This window comes from Peromyscus eremicus, chromosome 8a (genome assembly GCF_949786415.1).
Source record: "Peromyscus eremicus chromosome 8a, PerEre_H2_v1, whole genome shotgun sequence".
NCBI classification, from domain to species: domain Eukaryota; kingdom Metazoa; phylum Chordata; class Mammalia; order Rodentia; family Cricetidae; genus Peromyscus; species Peromyscus eremicus.
Genome location: NC_081423.1, coordinates 48,480,613 through 48,507,671, shown reverse-complemented (window position 1 = coordinate 48,507,671; position 27,059 = coordinate 48,480,613). Strand labels below are relative to the sequence as shown.

At 44.1% G+C, this 27,059-nt stretch overlaps 1 protein-coding gene across 4 annotated transcripts in view; it reads left to right on the top strand.

Moving 5' to 3' along the window:
• Myocd (myocardin) overlaps positions 1-27,059 on the top strand; it is a 93,563-nt gene extending 66,504 nt beyond the window's left edge. For all 4 annotated transcript variants that reach the window (XM_059270918.1, XM_059270919.1, XM_059270921.1 and 1 more), the window contains 9 exons: positions 16-188; positions 3,504-3,629; positions 7,764-8,035; positions 8,815-8,968; positions 15,885-16,781; positions 18,885-19,028; positions 19,997-20,125; positions 22,501-22,558; positions 24,694-27,059. In XM_059270918.1, coding sequence (XP_059126901.1) covers positions 16-188; positions 3,504-3,629; positions 7,764-8,035; positions 8,815-8,968; positions 15,885-16,781; positions 18,885-19,028; positions 19,997-20,125; positions 22,501-22,558; positions 24,694-25,265 — 2,525 coding nt within the window. In that variant the 3' untranslated portion in view covers positions 25,266-27,059. The remainder of the gene's footprint in view (positions 1-15; positions 189-3,503; positions 3,630-7,763; positions 8,036-8,814; positions 8,969-15,884; positions 16,782-18,884; positions 19,029-19,996; positions 20,126-22,500; positions 22,559-24,693) is intronic.

The following is a 27,059-nucleotide window of genomic DNA, read 5'->3' as shown; positions in this document are numbered from 1 at the left end:
TTTTCTCTCGCTCAGGTACGGAGGTGAGTTACTCCAAATCAGCAGACGCATTTGCCTTTGAAGAGGACAGCAGCGATGGGCTTTCCCCAGACCACACTCGGAGCGAAGACCCCCAGGGCTCTGTGGGATCGCCCCCAGATATCAAAGCCACCGAGGCTCCTTTGGCTGGCCCTCTGGACACAATCCAGGTAAAACAAACAGACCGCCCCTGCCTCACAGTCTTGTCTGGTCACTTAGATTCCCTATCAACACTGCTATGGCTGGTGTTGCTTACAACCCCTGTCTGCTGCTGGTGGTGGTTTTATCCTGAGATGGTCTCACTATGTAGCATAGCCTGCCCTCAAACTCCTGGCTCAGGCAAAGTGATGAAATTACACTGTATACCACCACACCAAAGTTACCCGATGACGTATTTTCTTAATGTCCCTTCTCAACCTATTTGGCGCAGGCACTTGTGGGTCATAGAAACATTAAAAACCCTCATGATGTTAGCTTTCCACTTACCTTGTAAGCAAGTAGATTAGTTTACCTCCTTTTCATGCACAAGGTAAGTTGACTTGGTGAGATCATATGATTGGGTCAACCATCTCCTGGCAGGACTGATAACAAACTCAGAGGGCATGGGGGGTGGGTGGGAAGATGGAGGTGCTGACTATCAGCAAAGCAGGTGACACCAGTAGCTTCTAACCCATGCCAGCCCGAAGCCAGCACACCGCCTCCCACTCAGCTCCTTTCTCATTCTTTCTATACAAACCCACAAGGACTTGAAAGTAAATGCATACAAAACTATGACGCACCCTTATAAAGAACAATGATGAGTTTAATAAACCACATCTCCTGCCCTAAGGCTCACTCTGGTCCCCTGCCTACACTGAGCACTTCATATCTCCTCACATGAGATCACAGTCCCTGACAGATGAGCATCACTGATGCCGAGGACCACAGACAAGGAACTATTGCTCCATACGGTTAAGTGGCTGTGTGGATTCCAGGATCACACAGAATGTCACCGTCCCACAAAGCCACATGATGGGAACTTTTCTCAGACAAACTTGATGTCATCATAGGACCCCTAAGAGATGTCAGTGAGGGGGGGGTGCACACACAGTAGGAAAGAAGAGCTAGTGCCACGGACATGTGATGTGGAAGTGCTTTTTTTGGGGGGGGGGTTCAAGACAGGGGTTCTCTCTGTGTAGTTTTGGTGCCTGTCCCGGATCTCGCTCTGTAGACCAGGCTGGCCTCGAACTCACAGAGATCCACCTGGCTCTGTCTCTGGGATTAAAGGCGTGAGCCACCACTGCCCGGTGTGGAAGTGCTTTTGACCCTGGTTCTGCAACACTCTTCTCTAGAAAGAAGCCTCTAGGCCACTCCCTCCCCTCTCAGAAGACTTCGCTCTTCCTGGTGACCAAAGGATTATTTTATGGACTGGAATTAAACATCTACTTTGACTATTTCTTACCCAAAATGCTTGGGACCAGAAGTGTTTAGATTTAGAATTTATTTGCATCTATTCGTGATAATATGTCTTGGGGCTAGGATCCAAGTCAAAACACAAAATTCATTTATGCCTTAGATATGCATACATACCCATGGCCTAAATGTAATTTTATATAGTACTTTTCATAATTTTTGTGCATGAAGCTAAGTTCTACACTGTGGCATTTTCTTCTCGTGGTTTCTTGTCGGCCTCAAAAGATTTCAAATTTTGAAGCGTTTCAGATGTTGGAATGCTGGATCAGGGATGCCCAACTTGTGTTTGAAGTTATTTTCCTACTGGAACGTCCATCCAGAGGGGAAGAAGTTTGCAGTAGTGTTTATTCAGGGTCCAGTTTCCCGAAGCCATGATGGTCACTGGTCACTGTCGCTCCTGTCTCCACTCCGTCAGGGCAAACTCAAAGCTGCCAAGAAGCAAATGTGAAGTGGGAGGGGACGGGAGGTGTAAGAAGCAGGGCTGGGTGTGCGTTCCTTGTGCAGGGGTTCAGCATCAAGGCATCCCCCTGCCCCTGCACGCCCATGCTGAGCCTCGCAGCCGAACATCAAACAGTCCATCAGACCACTTGCACGTATTCTTCTGACACCAGATTCCTCGGCTTCTGACTGAAGGATGGTTTTGAGGAAAAGACAAGTTTTTTTCTGCTTCCCCCAGGAGACGGGGAAGAAGGGGCCAGGCACTGAGCAAGGCAGAGAAAATGCAGCAGCGGCCTCGTGTCTTTTCTCTCCTCAGCCATGTTTGACAGACAAGGACACCGAGGCTCTGGGAGAAAAGCTTGTGACAGATGCCAGGGCTCAGGGGAGAACTGAGAAGCTCAGTTCTGGCCCCCCCTGGGGGGGGTGTAAGGACCCTCACCCCTTTGTGCTGAGTCACAGCATAGGAATGTAGGAAAGGAAGGGAAGAGAATTATACCTTTCATGGAATTCTCAGCAGACAGAAACATACCTCTCATAAAAACATGTTTCTTTATGAGACACACACAAATACATGGATCCATGTTAATACATATATACACATGCACAAACACACATATGCATGTATTAACTTGTTTTGTATTCTGCCAATTCTTCCCCTTTCATATTTACCTGCTATAATATACATTGATATAATTTGCATATAAAAACATATGCACAGGCACACATGTACACTCAGATATGTACTCATATACACATAGATATTTATATATTTATATCCTGACATATACATATACATGAGTGGACATGCATACATATGTATAACCAATACATACATACATATGTGGGTACATGTATGATCATGCATATATACACATTTAATCAGCACACATGTACACATAATGCATGCATAAATGCATGCACATGCCCAGGAAGGTGCAAAGTGTGCATACTTATTACTGTGCACACACACACACACACACAGATTCACAAAGACATGCATATACACTGAGACATATGTGCACATGTATGTACACATACATGCCCAGCAAAGAGGCATGTACATTTACTAATACACATGCATATACTCCCACATATTCCTACACATTGAGGCACATACTCATAATTTTATCTATTTACACACATGCACACATACAAACATTCCCATATGCTGAGACACATATGTAGTTCTATCTTTACATACACACGTGCACACCTACTCAGGCATTATTCTTACTTCTGCACACATGCCTTTCTCCCCATTTTGCTTGCTCTTTTTTTTTCTCAGAACTTTTGCTCCCACTCTCCCCTTTTCCTTTCTCTCTCATTATTCTGTAGAACCCTCCTTCAGGGTGACCAGATGTCCCAATTTGCCCAGATCAGGTCAGAAGTACATCCCATCTTCTGGAATTGGTGCTGAGATTGCCCATGTGTCTCTCAGTGGTACCCTGGGGTAGGTGACAGATAGGGATGGCCTCCTGCAGGGAGCACCTGATGTCACCAGGACAGGAAGCCAGGGTGAAAACAGCAGATCTTCAACAGAGTGATGCAACACCTCTCAATCTTGTGCCCTGGTAATACTACACTTTGGATTTCAGGATCTTGGTCCTGGTACAGAAAGTGACAAGAATGATGTGGCCTCCCAGCCAAGCAACCAGTCAGACGCCGGGAAGCAGGGGCTCAGCCCCCTCAGCACCCCAATCCCTGTGCACGCTGCTGTAAAGGTATGGACTGGTCTAGCCCCCAGCCTCTGCCTGAGGCCAGGCTCACTGAAGCCGTGCAAAGCAGAGCTTCTCACGTTCAGGCACCAGAAATGTCACAGAGTGTCCTATGCCATATATATATATATTCTCTCAGCACTGAGGAAGCCTGTATGTATCACTTTGGAAGTATAGCTCAGCCAACCACGTATCTGGCTGGGATTTCACTAGCCAAGCAAGGTGGTACATACCTGTAATCCTAGCACCCAGGAAGAAAATAAATAGAATAGTGAGTTCATGGCCAGCCTGGGCTACACAACACAAAATAAAAAAAAAAAATGAAGATTTCCCAAGCTCACCCTGAGGAAAGACAGAGCTGATGGCAAGGCACACAGGACTTGTAAGGGCCGTAAAGCTCATCCGGAGCAGTTGTGTTTATGTGGAGGGAGCAGCATTGAAGCCTTGGGTGTTGCAAAGCTCTAACACATGTGGGAAGTGAGCATGGGAGGAGGGGTCACACTCCCAGGAGACAGCAGCAGTTACAACTGGATTTCATGCTTAATTTCCACACTATTACCTCCAGCTGTTCCCAGAGCACTGTTTCCTAATAAGCCGCTGGGCAGTTGCTTGGCTTTCTTGTAATACTCTGCACTAGCTAACTGCTATCGGAGTTGGTGGGGGACATGCTTTTTCAGGTCTAATACCACCTTCAGTACCTGCTGACATGACTCTCCAGGGGTTTTTTTTTTTTTAGGTTGTAATAGGTTAAAGTAATAGACAATGACAAGTAATAGTTTTATCTTCTAAGTGGGTGGCCTTGTGCACATTAGATGGAGGAGAAAAAGATTCCCATTATCAGTAAAGCTGTCTATAAAGAGGAATCACAGTAGTAGTGCTAGTCAATTATTTAAATTTTTTATAATTCAAATCAGTAACGCTGTCAACATCCCCATACCAAGAAGGTGTGCTAGGAGCTCAGAGGAAGGACAGATTGAAAAAAGAAACCCATCCCCATGCAAACTCCACTGTTCCACAGGGCTGCTTGCCTCTCCATGACTGCCCAGACCTTCTAAATGGTCAACACCTAAATGCCAGTTGTTGAAGATGCGTCACCTCCAGGTTCATTTAAACCAGAGGTTCTCAGCCTGTGGGTCGTGACCACTCTGGGAGTCAAATGACCCTTTCACAGGGGTTGCGTACGACCATCTGCGTATCAGATATTTACATTATGATTCATAACAGTGGCAAAATTACAGTTATGAAGTAGCAGCAAAAATAATTTTGTGGTTGAGGGTCACCACATGAGGAACTGTATTGGGTGGTCACAGAATTTGGAACAAGTTTGAGACACATCTAGAAAGCTTCTTAGAAGAAAGCAGCGGAGCGAGGGTAGAACCTCTCAGCCCAAGTGACTTGATATGACTCTCATGGGGCTGGAGAGAGACTTCACAGATCACCCTCAGAAATCAGAAAAATCCTAAGAGGAAGGTACCTGGGAATCTCCAAGAGGCTGTGTCACAAACTAGCAAGAACATCACTCCATCCTCTAGTCTAGCTGGGTTTTCAGGCCATCATCAACCATAATAATGTCTTGTGGAAGTATGAAAGATGTGCTGAGAAGGTTTGGACAGGTACTTTTCTAGAGACACAGATGTTTTCAGGAAGCACATGGATCGTTCTTCATGTTGTTAGTCTTTAAAGAGGTGCAAAGTTGAAACCTCAATGAAACGCCATTCCATGTGCATTAAGATAGCTTCCATCAAAACAAGGTGGAAATGACAGATGTTGATGAAGATGTGTGACAGCTGGAAGCCTAACACGTTCTAGGCCTGAATGTAAAATGCTTGAATTGCTGTGATTTGGTCTGCCATTTCTCCAGTGAATTAAACATAAATTTATCATGTGATCCAGCAGTTCCACTCCTAGGTATATACCTGAAAGAACTAAAAATAAGCCCCTGAACCTTCAAAGCAATGCCATTTGCCATATTTACAAGCTTGAACCAACCCAAATGCCCACCAACTGATGGAGGAATAAAGTCATGGTGTAGCCAAGCCACTGAATATTTTTCAGTTATAAAAAAAGGATGCCGTATCGACAGCGGCCACAACATGAGTTAACCCTGAAAACATTATGTCAAGCATAAGAAGTCAGACACAAAATCCATTCATCTGGGTCTTGTGTATAAAATGCCCAAAGTAATCACATTTAACAAGGTGGAGATTGGCAGTTGTGGGAGCTGGGGAGAGTGGAGAGAGTGGAGTGATTGCTTAGTGGTCAAGTACTCATTTGGAAGCAATGGGAATTTTACAGGACTGGATAGAGATGATGCTCACACAAAATTGCAAATGTACAAAATTGTTCCTTGCATTTTACCTCAATCATTAAAGAGGCTCTCCTGCCCAGGCAGTTGGTAGCCTAGGCAGGGGAAAGGAGGTTGGATTTCCTTCTTCCTCACTCCCTCAGTAGATGATTTGACCGCTGTCCGGTACACTCAACATACTCAGTGAGGAGGGCACACAAAGCTAACCAAGTTGGATCCAGCTTTGAAAGTCAGACAGAAAGGTTGTCGCCGGTGAAAGAGGAAGGAGGTCTGCATAGCTGGAGAGGAGACCCAGGAACTAGGACGAAGAACTGCATCCTGTAGCCGCCATGGGGCTGTGCCTCATCTTTCAGAGGATCACCAGCACATTGGTTGTGGGCTGCTGGGGTACATATTATTTGGTAAAGATGTGTGTGTGTGTGTGTGTGTGTGTGTGTGTGTGTGTGTGTGAGAGAGAGAGAGAGAGAGAGAGAGAGAGAGAGAGAGAGAGAGGAAGACTCAAAAAAAAAAGAACACAAAAGAAAAAAAACCCACAAAAGTGCCCACAGTGATAGGATGTTTGAGTCAGAGTAAAGAACACTGTAGGCTCCTTGGAGGTCACACTCAAATGTGCTTTTTTGTGGTTGACATCTGGAGGCTGCTGCTGCTGGAGACTGTGCCAGGAGCTCCCTCTTCTGTACAATGGTGGAACTACACTTTTGTTCCAATTTGACGCCCATGCTAGGGTTCTCTCTTCCTTTCAACTGCCTGTAATAAAAACAGGTTTGGATTTTTTTTTCCTACTCAATGATAATAGACTTATTGCTTACCAACATATGAAGGCCTTCTGCTTTCCAGAGAAGGTATAGAATTATCCTTCAAAAGGACATTTGTTACTTTTATGATCTTAATAACAGCAACCCCCCACCACTACTGTGTATATGTGTGAGTGTGTGTGTGTGTGTGTGTGTGTGTATTTGTACATGGGTGTATGCAACAATATATGCACACATAGCATACCACAGCATATATGTGGAGGTCAGAAGACAACCAGTGGAAATCAGTTCTTCCCACCATTCTGGGTTCTTAGAATGAGACTCAAGGCTGGGTAGCGAGTGCTTTTACCTATTAAGCCGGCTCCTATGATGATCTTTTTATGGTCTTTTTATTGAACACTAAGGTGCAAATTAAATAATGTTTTCTTCATCTTACATGTGATGAAATTTAGAGATATTAAACTTACATAATTGCATCACATTCACACATTTCTCTTAATCCCCAAAGTTGCGCCCTTAAGTCCCTTCACTGTGCGCAGATCATAATGCACAGCAAGTGACTCCTGGAAAAGGTGCAGTGGGTGGGTAGCCCTCCTCATAGTAAAGAATCAACATTTCAGAGGGCGTGGCTTCCTGCCACACATGGGTATTTGGTAAAGGTGAGGGGAAGACAAGTGTGCAGGTGTGTCTGGCTTTGTGAACCATGTTCTGGATCAGTAGAGACAATGTTGACTTCATCTAAGCCCATGTCCTTAACAAGTCAGTTTTTTGTTTAACTGAGGTGCTTGCATACGCTGTCACGAGTGACCCCTCATCAGAGTGCTAAGCTATCTGTAAGCCTTACATAAGCCACTGAAGCTCAGGCTTCCACTGGACTCCACTCCAGGCAAGCTCCAAGAGCTCCTTGTATGACATAAGGTGCCCATGTGCAGTGAGGGTGAGGATTTCATGGCAGATCTGTTCATCTGCTACATGACCTCTGTTGGGAACTATACACCATGCATAGTATTTCCGGGACTTGAGAAAACCTCCTCACCAACATCACCTAAAACCCGGGCCATGTCTCCCTTCTCTTTGCAGTCCAAGTCCTTGGGTGATAGTAAGAACCGCCACAAGAAGCCCAAGGACCCCAAACCGAAGGTGAAGAAGCTTAAATACCACCAGTACATCCCTCCAGACCAGAAGGCAGAGAAGTCCCCTCCGCCCATGGACTCCGCCTATGCCCGGCTGCTCCAGCAACAGCAGCTGTTTCTGCAGCTGCAGATTCTCAGCCAGCAGCAGCAGCAGCAGCAGCAACAGCAGCAGCAACAGCAGCGGTTCAGCTACCCTGGGATACACCAAACACACCTCAAGTGAGTACAGCAAGCTGGGGTGGAGGCTTCTGGGCAGAGGTGGAAGAAGATAGCTTCTCTGTCTGAGGCGTGCAGGGTCCGCTGCTTGGGACCAGTGTATCCTGTGTTACATTGTGTCCTTGTCTGGCATGTTTGGAACATGACTCTCTTTAGAAACCATGCACACATGTTCAGGACCATGGGGCTGAGTGGAAGCAAAAAAAATCAAGGTCCTTTAGAGAAGAGGGAAACTCCTAGCATGTCCCAACTAAACTGTGGAATGTCTAAGAGTTCAGAGTTGGCTTTGCTGGCAGTTCGAGTTCACTGCTAAAGAGCTAAGGGACAGCTTTGGAGATTGACCCCTGAGCCCGGGGTTGTGCACCCACATTGACAGGTCCTATTCATATTCCAGAAAGACAACACCCTCACCCATACAGCTAGCATGGGGGTTGTTTCACCAGTCTTTGGTCACCCTTGGGTCACGGTTTTAAATGTATCCGAAGCTGAGCATGATTAAGATTTCTATGGCACGCCCAGGCCTCTCCAGAACAGTGCCTCAGCGAGGTCGTGGGTGAAGGCGCATGCTTTGCTATGCCACAGTCTCCATCACCCCTTTCTGTGTCCTCAAAATGAACCTGGGGGGTTTTCTGCATTTCCTGCACAGTTCAGGTTATTGTTCCTCCCCCATCCTCTTCTGTGGATTTGTTACCTGCCTGATTTCTGTAGGCAATTACTCTGAGTTTGTTCCAAGCTCCCGCACACAGGTCTGATTGCATTCTAAGTGACTCTTTGTTTTTCAGGGAACCAAATGAACAGATGGTCAGAAATCCGAATTCTTCTTCAACACCATTGAGCAATACCCCTCTGTCCCCTGTCAAAAACAGTCTTTCTGGACAAACTGGTGTCTCCTCTCTTAAACCAGGCCCCCTTCCAGCAAACCTGGATGATCTCAAGGTATACAATTTGATCTATTTCTTCTTTTCTTTTCTTAAAAAAAAAAAAAAAAAGAAGCACAGAGATGTGCTATCACCAGCTCCTTTGCCACCTGATTTCTTGAGTGAAAAAGTAGAAGAGGGAGAAAGTGTGGGATAGACCCAAACGTGTTGCAGAATTTATGGTGCAGTGGTCAAAACCAAACCTGCAGATCCTGCCTCGGCCTCCCTAGGCTGTTCAAGCTCCAATCTGCTCTCTTCTGCACCTTAAACTCCTCGTTAACATAAATAGGTTATAAAGAATCAGTCAAGACAGAGCTTAGCATCGAGTAGAGGTGTGCAGCTTATAAAGTTTCCAGAATGTTCTAAAGCAATGGACAGTTTCATGATGAACCTTTGGCAATCTCTGGTGAAATAAGAAAGATAGAAACCATGAGAACTTGAATTGCTCTTCATGTAGCTAAGGACAATCCACATAGCTAATGTGTTCATATTTCTTCCTAACACTTTTGAGTTTTAAAGTAGCCTTTCCATTAGAAAATGCCTACTATACTGATGGAAGTTGGGTGGTTTGGATTCTTTTTGTCCAATACAGATATTGTTAAATAAGGATGTTGAGCCTCACTGAATAAGAAACAATTCAGTGTCTGTAGTCCGCTGTCAGTAATATAATTTAAAACAATGCCTTGTTTTTTCATGTTCCCAAATCTGGGAATGTCTGCCCTAAAGTGACAGCTTGTTAAATGACATGTGCATGGAATCTACATTCACTCAAGTGATACTGGATTTCTAATTGAACCTGGTATGTTTCAAAGCAAGTCTCAAGATTGACATGCTCACCCTTCTGTCCAGTATCCACCATGGGACTGAGCAGGATGGATGTAGTTTCTGCAGTGTATGAACATTATCCACCCCCTCATCACATTGTCAGTGATGACACTTGCTTGTCTGGTTCCCACTCTACCTACTGCTCACCAAAAACCATGTTGTAATTTTTTTCTCTAAAATCCTGCATCTTTAAAGGTCCTGATAGCTTTTACAATGATAATCCTGCTCATTCCTCCATTATCAGTCCTCATTATTACCCTCATTTCTATCCTTAACCCTCGGCTAGCAATTTGGTTTTTCTTTTGGAGGGTCAGGAGGGAGGTGGGATAGCAGTTATTACCTCACACAGATTCATAAGAGACAGAAAGTAGAATAGAAGTTACCAGGACCATCCTAGGAAGACCATAAGGAGTAATTGCTTATTGTGGACATGGTTTGAAATTGGAATGATAAAAAAAAATTGTGGGAATGGATGGCAGTGTGGATGTGATAGCTGAAGCTAAACTATGTAGTTGATAATGGCCAAATAGTAAGCCTTATGTTTACTTTCCCTTCATAAAGTTATTATTATTTGAGGCTAAGTAATTAAAGCATAAAAGTCCTGGGTCATGTAGGGCTGGAGAGACTGAGAGAAAACATAGCCTAGAAGTGCTTGTGGCATTAGGCAGAGGAGAGTCCCCAAAGGTGATTCCTTCTGTGCATCCAAGCTCAGAACCATTGGTTAGTGACAATTACAGTAATTAGGTCAAAGGCATGGTAGTGGTGCTGGTGCTGGTGGTGGTGACAGTAGCTACCATTTTTTTAACTAGCCACTCAATGTAGACTCCTATCTGGTCAGGTCAATCTTATCAGCTCCATTTTTAAAACTTAAAATAAAAAGCCAGAGTCTTAAAGGGGTTCAATGACATGCAAGTTAGTCAATTTGCAAGTAATGAAATGGGGTTTGAGTTTAAGTAGCTGATCGCCAAGGCTTTGCCATTACTGTGAAAGATGAGACTAGAAAAAAAAGGGGGTAAAGGGAGGGAGCTTGGCTGGATTTGATCTCTCACTTGGTCTGTGGGGAGACGTGTCCCTGAGTCCTGGGAAAGTTATACCAAGGGCAGAATTGCAGTGAGTTGAAGAAGAAGGACCAGAGACAAGTTCATTCAGGTTAGGAATGCTGAGTAGCAACCAAGAGAAAACCTAACCCATTTCTATGATAAGAAACACATTAATCTCACTTAATTCAGCTGTGCTTCAGGGAATGGGGGCATAAACTTTAGAATCCTTGGCAAAGTGGGGAAAGCTGAAACTAGAAAAGTGAATGAGATCATGAGAGGGAAAGAAAAATTAGTGGGAAGGAAAGAAATAGGAGGGCGGGGGAGAGGAACAAGGAAGCCCACAATACACTCACCTTTGCAGAAGGGTGGAATGAGGCATTTACGAAGGTGGTCCTCCCTGAGATGATTAGGAAGGTAATACAGTATAGGCAACGTTTCTTTAGCAAATGTTCCACCGTGTAAAGGGCACTGAGAGGAGTTTGGTTTCTCCTCACAGAGATATCAGGGTTGGGAAATAGCTCTGTGAGAAAGTGCTAGTTGTACAAGTATGGAGACCTGAATTTGATTCCCCAATACCTATGTGTGGCATTTGTAACCTCCGTGCTAGGGAGGCAGGCACAGGAGGATACCTGGGACTGGCTGGCCAGCAAGTCTAACTCAATTGGGCAATCTCCTGGGCGATGACAGACCATCTCAAAGAGAGAGAGAGAGAGAGAGAGAGAGAGAGAGAGAGAGAGAGAGAGAGAGAGAGAGAGAAGAGAAGAGAAGAAAAGAAAAGAAAAGAAAAGAAAAGAAAAGAAAAGAAAAGAAAAGAAAAGAAAAGAAAGGAGAGGTAGACCTCTGGCCTACAGAGAGACAGACAGACAGACAGACAGACAGAGATAGAGACAGAGGAGAGAGACAGACAGAGAGTTATTAGTGGTTTTTCATAGCACATTGACATTTTAAAATTCTATTTCTAATGAATTAAATGTGAGGGAGAGTGAGAGAAAGGAACTAAAAATTCTGAAAACTGAGAAAATGTCTGATGGAAACTAAGAAATTGTCCATTTGAAGGTGAGCTAGATAGTGCTATTGTTCTGTGTGTTTAAGAGCACTTTTCTTTCAGAGCTAGATACAGAGTTGCATGCTAATTAAATTATAAAATTTGCCTCAGAACAACTCAAGAGAAGAGAGGGAAACAAGATTGGCATAACCGATAATTACTGGTTATTTGATGGGTTTATGAGTCCCTTGTGGTTTTCTAGCTACTCTTGAATATGTTAGAATTTTTCCATACGAAGTGATTTTAAAGTCACCAATAATTAGAATAGCAGTGAATGTAGAGAAGAGAAATGTGCAAGCCTTCATCTCAAGCAAACCCACACAGCCAAATAACCTGAAATTGAACTAAACAAGCATTCATTTTATTGTAGAATGTGATCTGCATTATTTAATAATGTAACCAAATTATTCGGTGCAAGAACAGATTCTAAAAATAAGTGTAGAACTCATTAATTTTAAGTAACTCAAGATTAAAACAATAATGAGTTGCCACCTTGCAATTTTTCAAACCAGGAAATTTGAAAGGAAAAAAAAATTGTCCAGCAAGATTTTGAAGAGAAGCAGTGTGCTGGATGCCAGCAAAGGCGGCCGTGGTGCTTTTCTCATAGCTCTTAGTTGATTGTAAAGTGACATTTTCCAGCTGAAACATGATCATGTATAGCAAAGGAAATGCCATTTTAATAGACAAGAGCCAGGGAAAACATGACATAATGCTTCTTCCAGCCTGAAATGCATGTGAACACATTTTGTTTGACAACAACTACTTTTAAATAATTATGCTACCCATAAATTTCTGACATGCTTTCCTTAACACACCATAAACATTTTCCATAACTTTTAATATTCAATAAAAGTTTTATTTTTAATAACAGCAAATCACTCCATCACCTAGTTAGCATTCCACTCCTGGACATTTAACTTGCTGCCAAATGTTTTGCTATTCAGAATAGGATTTCAGTGCCCTCTGTACATACATCTATTATTTTATCTGATTATTTCTCTCTAATAACTACATACATGTTAGATTTCTGCTTTAAAATACATTGATTTATTTTTTAGCCTGGTGTGGTGGCACACACCTTTAGTCCCAGCACTCGGGAGGCAGAGGCAGGCAGACCTACATGAGTTTGAGGCCATCCTGGTCTACAAAGTGAGTTCCAGGAAAGCCAGGGCTAAATAGAGAAACTCTGTCTTGAAAAAAAAATGACACACACACACACAAAAAAAATTAATATTTTTTAAAGTTCTTGAAGGATATTACCAGACTTCTCCCTCCTGAACAGTCTGCTGCACAACCACATGCTGAAGCAGCTCTACTCCAACATGAATGTGCCCACATGTGTCCCAGTGCACATTAAGATGCAGACCCCCAGCTCAGTGGTGTGGGAGGGAGTAAGAGTGCACATCTCACCAGTTCCCAGACATTGTCGGGCTGCTGCTTGCAGGGACGTACCTTAAACAGGAAGACAGTAAAGTCCTTCAGCTTGCCGAGGTCTTTATTTCATTGCTGCTTTGCTCAGACAAAAAGCTGCTACTTACTTCTCTGTCATGGGGGTGAATCAAAATATACCTTTTATTTTCGTTTCATTACATCTTAATTTGTTAATGATCCTACACATATATTATAGGACATTTTAAACCCGTGTTTTTGTTTATAAAGAGCTGGGTCAGATGTCTTACCTATTTTTACATTAGGTCTCAGTCTTTTTCTTTTTGTTAGTTTTTGTTTATTTATTTATTATGTATGTATGAGTGTTTCGCCCACATGTATATAAGTGTACCATGTAAATGCTAGGTACACACAGAGATCAGAAGAAGGTGTCAGATCCCCTGGAACTGGAATTATAGGTGGTTGTGAACCACTATGTGGGTGCTGGGAATCGAACCTGGGTTTTCTGCAAGAGCAACAAGTGTTCTAAACTGCTGAGCCACTTCTCCAGACCCCCCCCTTTTTTCTTTTATAATGATAAGCACACTTGATGTGTTCTCATTTTGGCAACTTAATTTGTTTATGCTGCCATTGATTTCTTTCTAAGGATTTCTATTTGAATTTGCATTTAGGGTATGCCTTTTTGATTCATCAAAGTTTAAGTTTTGGTTGTGGATATTTTTATGATTACCTCATTTGCTTTTATGCTCAAAAAACCCAATTCCTACAGAAAAGCTTTCCCTGTGTATTATTCTGTTTTACAGACTCATTGGACCTTAGGTGTCTAATATGTTTCCTGCATTACTCACAGAAGTGATGTGTCTGTTTAGAAATGTGAAGGGCTATTTAGAAAATACAGTAAAGAGTACACTAGCTAACATTTTAGCATATGTTCATCTACATAAATGTATAAGCAAATGTAAGTTTAAATGTATGCATTGTATGCATGTGTTATTTATTTAAAATAATATCAACTCAAACTTTCTTTCAGTTAGTAATAAACCATAAACAATTATCCATCACCCAGTGTCAACAAACTTTCATAGCTTTAATCTTAGTGGATCTTTGGTACCCCATCATTTGCAGTATTTTTTATTTAACCAGTTCCCATGTCTGTATATATTTCATAGTTTATAATTTGTGAACATTATAAGAATGTGGAAATTAATTAGCTACATGTGTATCAATATAATAATAATGGCCTTATATTGCACAACCATTTTCCAGGCACTATTCCAAGTGCTTTCATAAATCTATATATGCCCTTGCAAAAATGTATAGGCAGGGATTAATATCCCACTTCAAAGAGAAAGTACAGAGCATCAAGAATCTAGAAACAGGAGGGCCTAGTTTTTTATCGCCATGTACTTTCTTCAACATCCAATTGCTCTCCAGCCAGTCATGAAAATTAAAATAGACCCAACATACAGCTGAGCGTGGTGTGATATGTCTGTAATCCCAACACTGAAGAGGTGGGCCAGAGGATTAAGAGTCAGAGGCCAGCCAGACAAAACAAAACCAAAGCACTAAGGAAGTGGAGAGTAACTCAAGAGTAGACATCGGGTCTATCATGTGCAAGGTTCCGGGTTCTATCTCTTGAACAGAGGTATCTGTTTGTATCTGTATAACAGAGATATCACATTTGTATCTAGGCACAGTCACATACACATGCACAATCTTCCCCACTCCCTAGCCACCCACCCCCCTCAAATGATGTTCACATAAAGTCTTGTTCTCGAAGTCTGGTCCAAGAACAGTGGCATAAATGTCCTCCTGGGATTGCTATAAGTGGAAGATCCTGGTCCCCCCCCTCCGCCCCGACCCCACCCCAGACCTACTGAAGCCAAACTCCAGGATGGGCCCACAATCTGTGTTTCCTATTAGGCTCTTCAGTGAACTGATGTATGTTTAGGCTTGAGGAAGAGCACGTGGTAGAAGAAGCCAGAATGCTGGAGCTTATGTCTAAGCCCAGGCAGACACCAGTTTTCCATAACACTGAAACAGGCTGAGATAGGTTTGGAGAGCTGTGGGTTAGGTGATTTTACCATTGAACTAAGAAAAGCATTCCCATGACTATGGGCAGATATGGTCTTCACTACAGGGGCTCCATGTATGTTTATTTTTTCATTACAGTGATGGGAAATGATATACATTCCATACACATCATACATGAACTGATTTTTGACTCGTGGGCTAGTGATAGCTGTCAGTCTTTACTGTTGGGCAGCAGGAGTGGCCTCTGGGTTCAGACCACTGTGGGCATGGGAGTGGCTGATGTTTCATGCAGGCCTTGTAGCTTAGTTGGCTTGTGCCACAAGTTAGGTGTCGTCCCTGTGTTTTTGAATTCATGATATTTTCACATTAGGATGGACTTATTAGGAGATAAAGTTTTAAAAGCATCTCTTAGAACTTCATAAAATTGGTTTAAATCAGAGGCAGGAGAAAAAATTACAAAGAAGTATTAAAAGAGAAATGGATACATATTGTGAAGTCCCACGTGCCTATCCCGTATCCCAAAACTCCCTAAAAGACAAATATAAACACACTGTGAGCACACTTCACCCGACACTGCACTAACGAAGCCTTTATTCCCGTAGGTGTCAGAGTTGAGACAACAGCTTCGAATACGAGGCTTGCCGGTGTCGGGCACCAAGACGGCACTGGTGGACAGGCTTCGACCCTTCCAGGACTGTGCTGGCAACCCTGTGCCCAACTTCGGGGACATCACGACTGTCACCTTCCCTGTCACGCCCAACACCTTGCCCAGTTACCAGTCCTCCCCATCAGGCTTCTACCACTTCGGCAGCACGAGCTCCAGCCCACCCATCTCCCCTGCTTCATCTGACCTGTCGGCTGCGGGGTCCCTGCCGGACACCTTCACCGATGCGTCGCCTGGCTTCGGCCTGCATGCGTCCCCGGTGCCTACCTGCACCGAGGAGAGCCTGTTGAGCAGCCTGAATGGGGGCTCAGGCCCCTCGGAGCCTGATGGGCTAGACTCGGAGAAGGACAAGATGCTGGTGGAGAAGCAAAAGGTAATCAACCAGCTCACCTGGAAGCTGCGGCAGGAGCAGCGGCAGGTGGAAGAGCTGAGGATGCAGCTGCAGAAGCAGAAGAGCGGCTGCGGCGACCAAAAGCCGCTGCCCTTCTTGGCCGCCACCATCAAGCAGGAAGACGTCTCTAGCTGTCCCTTCGCAGCCCAGCAAGTGTCTGGGAAGGGACAGGGCCACAGCTCCGACAGTCCCCCTCCTGCCTGTGAGACTGCTCAGCTGCTGCCCCACTGTGTGGAGTCCTCAGGTCAAAGCCATGTACTCTCATCCACGTTTCTCAGCCCCCAGTGCTCCCCTCAGCACTCGCCCCTGGGGACCCTGAAGAGCCCGCAGCACATCAGCCTGCCCCCATCGCCCAACAACCATTACTTCCTGGCCTCCTCCTCGGGGGCGCAGAGAGAGAGTCACGGGGTCGCCTCACCTAGCAGCAGCCAAGGGTGCGCACTGGTAAGAAGGTGTGGCCTCACTAAAAGTGTGTCTCAGGAGATGGACTCCTACCTCTAGAGAGCTGGAAGGGGTTCCTAGAAACTGGCAGTCCCTTACTGACTCTAGCGACCTTGAGTCCCCACAGCCAGTCTTTGCATCGTGGGCTGGCAAAGTCGTTCTAGAAAGGATGAGAAGGCAAATGTCTGGAAATCATAGTGTCTGTGCCAAAGTCCTCAGCTTTGCCCTTGTAGCAAACAAGCACCCACAGACAGTTTGTAAGAACACATAACTGTCCAATAGAAAGTTACCTACAAAATCAGGCCCCAAGCAACACTGAGCTTGTGGGCTATTGTTTGCTGACTAATGTTCTCAAAGCGCCTTAATATCAACCCTTATCATAGCTCACATCATTCTATCAAGAGAGCCAAAAGGAAGTCGGGCATGGTGGTACTGGCCTGGAATTTCAGCACTCTGGAGGCTAAGGCAGGGGATGGCTGTGAGTTTGAAGCCTACTTAGGTTACATTCTAAGACCACATTTGGAGGCATGGAGTGGGGTTGGGGAGACAGAGAGACAGCCTGTGTGTGAGAAAGGACTTCTCCTTCTCTTACATTCCTATCGAATATTTATTGAGACCTGCCATGTGCCACACTCTGAGGGGGTTGGGGAGGGGACAACAGGTGATAGGTCATGAGGAAATAGGAAATAGATGGTCTGTCTTGTGGAGAGAGTAGAGAAGGACTAGGTTCTGTGAGAAGACTGGAAGTTTACAATCTCCTCTAAAAGGGTCAGGGATGTTGAAGGGGAACCTTGGAAGAGGTAAAGGAGGAAACACTGTTAATATTTGGGGTGAAGGTATGGGAGAAGCATGAGGTGAAAGTAGAACGCCAGAGGATCAGACAGAAAGCCAGTGTGAGTCTGGGACATAATAAGAAAAGAGCTGTAGAAGAAGAACAGTTCAAAGACTACACCCAACATGATCCACAGTCTTTCCTTTTGTTCATGAAACTAACGGATTATTAGGAAAGTATGTAGAAGACTTTTTGAAGAAGAAAGCCACATTGTCAGATTATAAAATCTAAGACAACGACCCACATTGGGTAACTGCCAAGACAAGTATCCAGAAGAATGACAGAAGCTATCTGTCCACTGCCACAGCACCCTGTGGCTCCAGTTTAGTGTTTTTATTTGACATTGAGAAAAATGAGATCCAGGAAGACTGAACTCACTGCCTAGAATGCCAGGATTAGTTGATTTTAAAGTTCGTTATGAACCCTGGAGGTAATCAGAGTGTGTTTTCACAAACCTACCTGAACAATGCATTCAAATCAGTGGTACCCACTCCTGAAGGAACATACTGGGAGGCATGGGAACTAAAATAGCCTATCAACACCATTCAGAAACATCTATTGCATGCACAGTACCCTAGACAACAAAGGTAAAAATAGCCCTTGGGCCATGATTTTCCATTTTAAGGATATTGGTGCTATTGGGGACGAATAAGATGGTACAATTTGTTTAAGAAGACTATAGGACAGTAGCAATTTCACAAAGAGTAGATAACATGACTAATCTATGGCATTAAGTAATGCAGCACAGACTAGGTGGGTGGGGGAGAGATTGATGGTGAAGTGCTGGTAGAGTCCTGGAAGGCTTTGTCACCAATTTGCCTTTCACAGTAGCACAAAAAGGAGAAGACTGGGTCAGGAGTTCAGTAGACTTGTCTTTTGTCCATGAAGCTGAAGGGTTTTAGGAAAGTCTAAGTGGAAAATAGATACTCCATGTGAACAAGATAAGTAGGTAGAATGTAAAAAGCATGGTTACAGGAGGAGAATTCAGGTTCATAGAACTAGGTAATGCCTATAGTCATAGAAAGTCTTAAACTCTTACACAGGTGAGGTGTGTGGAGTCTATGGTGCGGATGGGTGAGACCTAGTGGAAGTTTGTGACCCATAGGTGACATACGCCAAGCCAGATTTTAGACACGGTCGTCTGCTAGTAGAATTCAGGAAGCTTTGTAAATAACAGAAACCTGGGGGCAAAAGATAGGGGCCAGAAGTGCCAGCTAAAGCCACACTCACGTATGCTGCTGGCTCTTTAATTTGTCACGTGTTTCTTTCTACAGAACTCAAGTGCACACGAAGGCCATCCTACTAGCTTTTCCCCGCCATCTTCCAGCCTCCATCAGCCTTTCTCTGGCAACCAAGCAGACAGCAGTCATAGTGCTGGGCTCAACCCTTGCCCTAAAAGCCCAGTTATTCATCCAAAGGTCAGTACCAGAGAAGTTGACAGCAAACCAGTTTCTGAGCAGCTTGGGATTGAAATGGGAGCCCCGGGGGAAAACAGTGTGGGAGACAGAGATGGATATATAACAGATTAATGTTAAGAAAAATGGAAAACTGGGGTCCAGAGTCAAGTCTCTGTAGAGGATGTAAGAGAAGATGCTCGTAAGCTGGGGAAAGGAATGAAGATATAAAGAGTCAGGATGCAGGGAGTTCCCAGATCAGAGAGAGTGATGGGAATAACACAGGCAAACAGTGGACACACCATAACTGTGCCACATGCCTCACGTCACCAAAGGAATAGAGACCCTCACAGGCTAGGCACCTATAGAAGTCCACACTCACGGTAACTGTGTGAAAATGACCCAGTTTAGAATGAATTGACCTAGGGAACGAATTGCTCTGAAAATCCCTGGGTTAAAGACCTTCTTTGTATTGGATTGAACTCATGGCCCCTTCCTTATCATCCAGTAGAAAATGATGCACCTGGTAGGTATGGGGGCACATACCTTTCACCCCAGCACTCAGGAAGCAGAGGCAGGTATGTTTCTGTGAGAGTTTAAGGCCAGTCTGGTCTATATAGTGAGTTCCAGGATATCCAGGATTACACAGCGAGACCCTGTCTTAAAGAAAGACAGAGAGAGAGAGAGAGAGAGAGAGAGAGAGAGAGAGAGAGAGAGAGAGAGAGAGAGAGGGAGACAGAAAGAAAGGAAGGAAGAGAAAGAAAAGAAGACAGTACAGTTTAGGGGAAGAAATAAATCAGTGAGTTCCATGCTAAGATTCCATTAACAAATCCCCAGTGGCAAGAACTGGTGTTAACCTATTAGTGTTGTTCGCTATCTCCTCATCTCCATTGGCATTTTTTTTCAATGTAGCCTGTGGTTTCTAGAACACAAGCATTGTCCCTTGGGACCCATGGATTGAATGTTGTTCTCTGAATTATATCCACTTGCAGATGACTGGCTTGCAATCTTCTGACAAGGTTGGACCAAAGTTTTCAATTCCATCCCCAACTTTTTCCAAGTCAAGTTCAGCAGTTTCAGAGATAACCCAGCCCCCATCCTATGAAGATGCAGTCAAACAGGTAACCACATGGTTTGTTCTAGATGGTTCAATAAAAGGACTCAGCAGACAGAGCTTTGTAGTATTAAGCATTGCATGTTTGGTAGATTCTGATGTTGAGTGGGCTAGGTACCTTCCCAATAAGAGTGAACAAAGTGTATCTACATGACCTGAAGACTATGTTGTATATCTGTACAGAGAGCTCCAAGTTAGGATAGCTCTGTTGATGACTTTTCTACTTTATGGTATTATAAAATGATGTGCATTTGATCCAAATTGCATTTTTAATTTGGGCTTTATTGTGATCTGGTAGCATGTGGTACAGCATTCTGGGTGCTGGGCAGCCAGAGTGAGCCACAGTTCCTAATCAACTGCCCAGTCACAAGAGAAACCAGGTGCTCTACAGCATGCTGTGTTGCTGAAGTGGGGAGTGCTGTGGGCTACATGTGCACAATGCATTTTTGTCTATGATGATATCAGTTTAGGGTGTCTTTACCTGGCCATAACCCCATGGTAAGCTGAGGATTCAGGGGACAGCAGGCTGAACAGGCATTCAAAAGGCCTGGCCTTAATGCCAACTCTGTCATCTGCCACTGTCACGAAGGTGGATACACACTCAACTTCTCTTCAAGAAAATAGAAGTATTGACTCTGTAAGGATTATGGATCATCTAGTACTTACCTCATTGTTTGGTCACATGATAGGTGCTCAAATATGAGAGCAATTATCAAAACTATATATTCCTGACGTCTTAGCTTTAAAACTCAATGACCTTGAAACAGCGTTGATGACTGTTGAACCTAAGTAATAGATACAGGCAGGTTCATTGACTCCAACACTTACATTTGTGTCTGAAGACGCTTCAGAATTTAAAAAGTAAGAAAAAGAAAAACATGGGTGACGTTATGCAGTCAGCCCTCTGGGTCTGCATCCTAACAGCCATGGCTTGAACACATTAGGGAAATAAGTCCTGAAAGGCCCCCCGCGCACCTCTTGAACTTTCTGCATGCCAAGTACAATGTTGAATCCATCCAAATGAAAGGGCTGTCTGTCTTGTCTTGAGTCAGCCTCTGGCCGTTTCACAGATCCTCTGTCTCTTCAGCATTTGCATTGGGAGTGCCAAGAGTCAGGTCTCACTTGCTATGTTAGGCATGTCACAGTTCCACCTGTAGAGAGCATACACCCCTTCTTCTTTTCACTGGTCCCAAAGCCACACAGGACAGTAGCTATTTTCACAGCCTTTACACAGTACTATGTAGCAAGCTCCAGAGATGACTTGCCAGGCAGGGAGACAGGTGTAGGTTCTGTGCAAATACTAAATCATTTTATAGAATAGACTTGAGCACCTGAAGATTTTGGAAACCAAGGGTGAATGCTCCTGGAAATTAGCTCCCAACGGTACTGAAGGATGAGTAGTTCAAGTATTTTGAGTTTATACATGATATCAAATAACCATATTTATGTACCCAACCCAGAACAGAGTGTTTATGTCAGATGCTGTCTGATATCTGGTCTCTTGAAACCAAAACCAAGGCAGTAAGGTTTCCTTTGCTATCAAAAGATAGCATGCAGTAGGCTTTCTCACTTCTGAAAATCCCAGGAGAAGTAAGATTGTGCTTAACCACTCAGAGGGCAGGCTCACAGATTCTGCAAGAGGAACCAAGAAAGTTGAAGCTGACTTCCTGGGCCATATCCACAGCAGTCAAACAGAGGTAGACACAAGTGGCTTCCAAAGTGAGGGAGGTATATGCTGCATATTAAGATGCCTGCTTCTGGGATGGAAACTTGCCAGACAACTGACCTGAATCCTGAGGCGAGGATCCCTCTCCCAACTTCCTCATTTTTGTTGTGTTGGATTATCTAGTTCAGTGGATTATCTGTGTACGATTTACACTAAGATTTTTGATCAAACATGGACCAAAGCCCTTTAGCAGGTCTAACTAAGCTCTTAACAATATTATTCACTTCAGTCAGAAGTAGAAATAGCCTGAGTATCCATCAACAAGCAAATGGAAAAACAAAATGTGGCAGAGTCACACTCCAGAGCACCATTCAGTCTAAGACCAAAAGTAGTCTAATTCCTAGAGGCAGGAAGGAGAATAGTGAGTATTGGTGTTGGCAAAGGGCTATTGGGAGGTGTTGCTTGATGTGTTGAGAGTTTTAGTTTTGCAGATTAAAAGAGTTCTGAGGGTACATGGTGTTGATGATTGCATTAAAAAGTGAATGTACACTTAAAATGACTGAGCCTACAAGTTTGTGTTATGCTCTATTTTACTATGCTTTTTTGAATCCTTAAGCAAGCCCAGCCCAAAGCCCTACAATGCTGCTTCTACTGTCTCCATACCGAAGTAACCACCTTCTAACCTCTCTGCTCTCTTTTTGGCTAATTTGAAATAGCAAATGACTCGGAGTCAGCAGATGGATGAACTCCTGGATGTCCTCATTGAAAGTGGAGGTAAGACTACCTTGCCCACTGTCCATCAGGACCCTCTACAGTTGTGCACACTCTAGGACACGGCCTCTTATGACCAAGGTCAGGGACACACTGAGTAAGGTACACCAGGTGGTCTGCTGGTAGAGTTACTTCCTCTGAGCTTCAGGTGTGCCTTGTTAGCAGAGAAGAGAACCATGGTGGATTTCTCACCACCTTTATCCTGGGGATGCTTTGCATGTCCCCTTTCAACCCATCCCTGTCTCTATAAGTGTGGTCCATTATTACATCATTTTTCTGCATTTCTAATCCCTGTCTTCTTGATTACAAAAAGAAAAAAACCGTGAAAATAGTGAAAGTTTTGTGCTCACTACTCAAACTGAAATTCAACCAGCTATCTCCCACTGGATACCCCATTCATGCTCAAATGTTACTCAGCTTGGCAATAAAAGTAGCCAGTGTGTGCTTTAACCCATTCATCCATTTATGTAAGAACTATCACAGAATGTGTGCCTAGAATTTGAAAACACACAAAGGAATCAGAGGTCTGAAGGAGCATGTGTGTAGGTCAAACAAGAACATGGGGCTGAACTCGTAATCACCAGCACTTGTAGTTTAATAGGCGGCAGTCAATGACTCAGAGATAGAATGCCAAGCATCATGTTAAGCTCAATTCTCCACCAGATAATTCTGTGGAATGCAGTCTGGTAAGGGAGATGGACAGTGAGCAAGGGAACCCATGTTTCTTATCATAACAAGGAAGATGAGAGAGATGGATAGGGGTGTAGGTATGTATTTAAGTTTTGTGATGGAAGATGACTGTTCATACCAGGTGCTCCTTTTTTATTGAAGTATGTGGCAAGGAGGCAGAGTAGCGAGGACACAGAAGGGAGTGAGGGAGAGTCTAGGGAAGGATAGCCATGAGTTAGTCATGAACAAGTTGAGCTTTATAGAGAAATGCAAGGTTGTCAAGTTGAATTAAATGCAAGTAGAGGGCTTGATGCCATCAACTGACAGTAACTCCAGCCAGCCCAGTGGAACTGTTGTTCTCATTCTATATCCAGCTACCTTGGAGCAGGCTAAGAGAAAGCACATGGAGACTTAACAGGGTGGAGAGTTTTGCTAAGCTGGGAGAGCAGGGCAAAAAGGTAGGAATAACTGTAACAGTGGGTCAGAGAATATAATGCAAACAAGGGAAGAAGTGATGTGGGAGGCACTAACATGCAATGGTCAATAGTACAGCCAGTAGATTAGGCACTGAAGAGTGTCTTAGAAATAATCATCCAGGTGGTGGTGGCACATGCCTTTAATCCCAGCACTCGGGAGGCAGAGCCAGGCAAATATCTGTGAGTTCGAGGCCAGCCTGGTCTACAGAACGAGATCCAGGACAGGCACCAAAACTACACAGAGAAACCCTGTCTATAAAAAAAAAGAAAGAAAGAATCGAGCTGGAATACTTCATCCATGACCTAGAGATGGGGAAGGACAGAGTGTGGGAAATCCTGCTTAAGATGGAGTTCTTGGAAGGATGTGCTCTGCAAGGACAGGGCTCAAGGTATCCAACAGAGTGGGGATGCTGTCATCACTGGAGTGGATGGGAAGGACAAGGAACTGAGAGGTCCACAGGAGCAGTGTGTGATTTCTAAGGCTACTATAGTCTAATAAACACTGGCCTGGCAAAATGGCTGTGGATTAGGGAATAGTTTCCAAAAGATGAGCAAGTGTGATCAGCAGGCCTAAACTAGGGAAATGGGCTGCCCTAAAAACCACTGAGAGTGGCGGTGTTGGGGGGGGCGGCTGTCAACATAAAATGAACTGTTGATGACACTCATCCCTCATTTGCTGTCCAACAGAGAGTGTGATGGAGATACAACGTCCTCCAGTGACAGCTAGTGGTAGTGAAGGGAGTAAAGACACAAGCATGAAGAGTTTGGCCATAACAGAGGAGAAGTTCCAAGGCAGGGGTACTTGGGGTTACCTAAAGAACAAAGAAATGGAGAGACAGCAAAGGTAGGGGTGAGCCCAGGGTTAAGTGCTGAGCAGGAAAGCATGGTCATCTACTGTGTTTTCCGTAGAGCAACTCATTTATTCCAAGGACTCATCATGTGGCATGGCCAGTTTGAGGTGACTGAACAGTTCGCACTGTGCTTTCCCAACAGAAATGCCTGCTGATGCCAGGGAAGATCATTCATGTCTCCAAAAAGTCCCAAAGATACCTGGGTCCTCCCACAGCCCTACCACCATCCTCTCCAAGCCCTCAGCTTCCTTTGAACAGGCATCCTCAGGAGGTCAGCTCTCCTTTGACCACTATGCCACCGACAGTGATGAACACCTAGAAGTCTTATTGAATTCTCACAGCCCCATGGGAAAAGTGAGCGATGTTACCCTCCTTAAAATTGGAAATGAGGAGACTCCTTTTGATGGAATCATGGATGGCTTTCCAGGGAAGGCTGCCGAAGACCTCTTCAGTGCACACGAGCTCTTGCCTGGACCCCTCTCCCCGATGCATACACAGTTATCACCCTCTTCAGTGGACAGCAGTGGTCTGCAGCTGAGCTTCACAGAATCGCCTTGGGAAACAATGGAATGGCTGGACCTTACTCCTCCTAGCTCCACACCGGGCTTCAGCAACCTCACCACCAGTGGCCCCAGCATATTCAACATCGATTTCCTGGATGTCACAGATCTCAATTTGAATTCCCCCATGGACCTCCACTTACAGCAGTGGTAAACACCTGAGGTACAAGCGTTAAGGAAGCTTGATAGGAATTCCATGGGGAAAGCACACAACCAGAGATACTGTGTGATCCAAAAGATAAAGGGGAAAAAGTAGGGAAGAGAAAAAAAAAAAACAGCAATGGAGGTTTCTATGTCAATCAACCAGAACAAACAGGAGTCAGTCATTAAGATATGTATAATGTAATTTCTACAACATTCAGTAACTGTTAATAACTTGAGTGATGCACTCAAAAGTGTGCTTTCTCAGGTTAAGAATGCCAAAAATGTCTTTCACTGCCTTTTCTAGCCCACAGTTTGTCTCAGGCATTACTGGGACATAGGTTCACACTACAGTTTGTCTCAGGCATTATTGGGGGCATAAACTCACACTGTTAGCTTTTGTTATGAATTTACTAAATGTTCTGTGGAAGGAAAATAAAGCCTCTGGGGAGGGCAGGGTAGCCAGTCCCTCAGAGGTCCTGGAAACCATGCCCTGGTGGAGGCAACTTCCCACGTGACCAGTGTCTATCTGCCAGAAAAAAGTAGGGTCCATTTCAGCTGATAGAGTCCTTAAGGCAAAAGAAAGGGACAAAACCAGTCCATTCCAAGAAAAGCAAAGCAACTCAGTGTCCCTCCACCCCCAAATTGTCCCACTGGACCAGCGGTCCCTGACAACAGCTAAGTAACTAGCGTTGTTCAGAGAATCCATCCAGAACATGTTACTTTGTAACCTGTAGCCTAATTGTTTCTGACATATCTATGCTCATCAGTGATGTATAGAAAGTGAGAAACCTGAATCAAAAAAACTTCATGCCATGGACATGGAGGCTCTGAAATATAACTACCTCTAGTTCCAAAGACTAGAAGTAAAATAATCAGAAAGGCAAAGGGAGGCCCAGGAAGTCATACTGGGACAAGTTAGAATTAGAGAACAATGTCATTTCACCTTCTGGGAGAGAAATACCATGGATTTCTATTACAGGACTAATATACAGGGCCAACTTCTTCTCTTCCTTCTTCTCTTCCTCCTCTTTCTTTTCTTTTTGTATTATGGACAGAGGAAGTTCACCTCAGTTTATCTTCACCTCAGTTTATCACCCTCTCACTACTTTCCTTTCAAGGGATCAAACCTTTATGGCTCTTTTGGTTTTGATGATCTCTCTTTCTGTCTCTCTGTCTCTCTCTGTCTCTCTCTCTTTCTCTTCTTTCTCCTACACACTGGGAAAGATGAGATTCTCAGCTATCACAAGTTGCAATACTCCTATTAAAGCCTTTCCTCTTTTTTTTTTTTTAGAACATTTAAGAGTCCAAACTCTCTTGCCAAACTCGTTCTTCACACGCACATTGGCTGCAAACAGAATTCACAAGTATTTCCTTAGGAAGAAACTGGGGATGTGGCCCATTGGTCACAGAGCTTGTTTTATTCTTGTTTGATTTATGGACAATCTTTGGTTTGTGTTGCTCTGGGGAAATTGGAAATCATTAGAGAGTGAAGATAAATCAGGGTGACATCTACGGGGGAGAGCAGTTCAGTCAGGTTTCCAAAGGAAAGCGTGCTTGCACATTGAAAACAATGGGAGGCTGAAAGGCCATAGTCTTTCAGTAGCTCTTCGCGGCCCCTGTGTTTGGTCAGGGCCCAGGGGAGACAGAGGAAGGCAACACAGATTGCAAGAGTCTCTTCCCAGGCTCGCTGTGGCACCAATTCTAGTAGTTACAGTGTTGCATGCTGTAGAAAGTAGCTGTTGCTGTTTTTTGTTTTGTTTTAATTTAAATCACACAGGCACTGTTTTCTTTTGTAAAAAAAAAA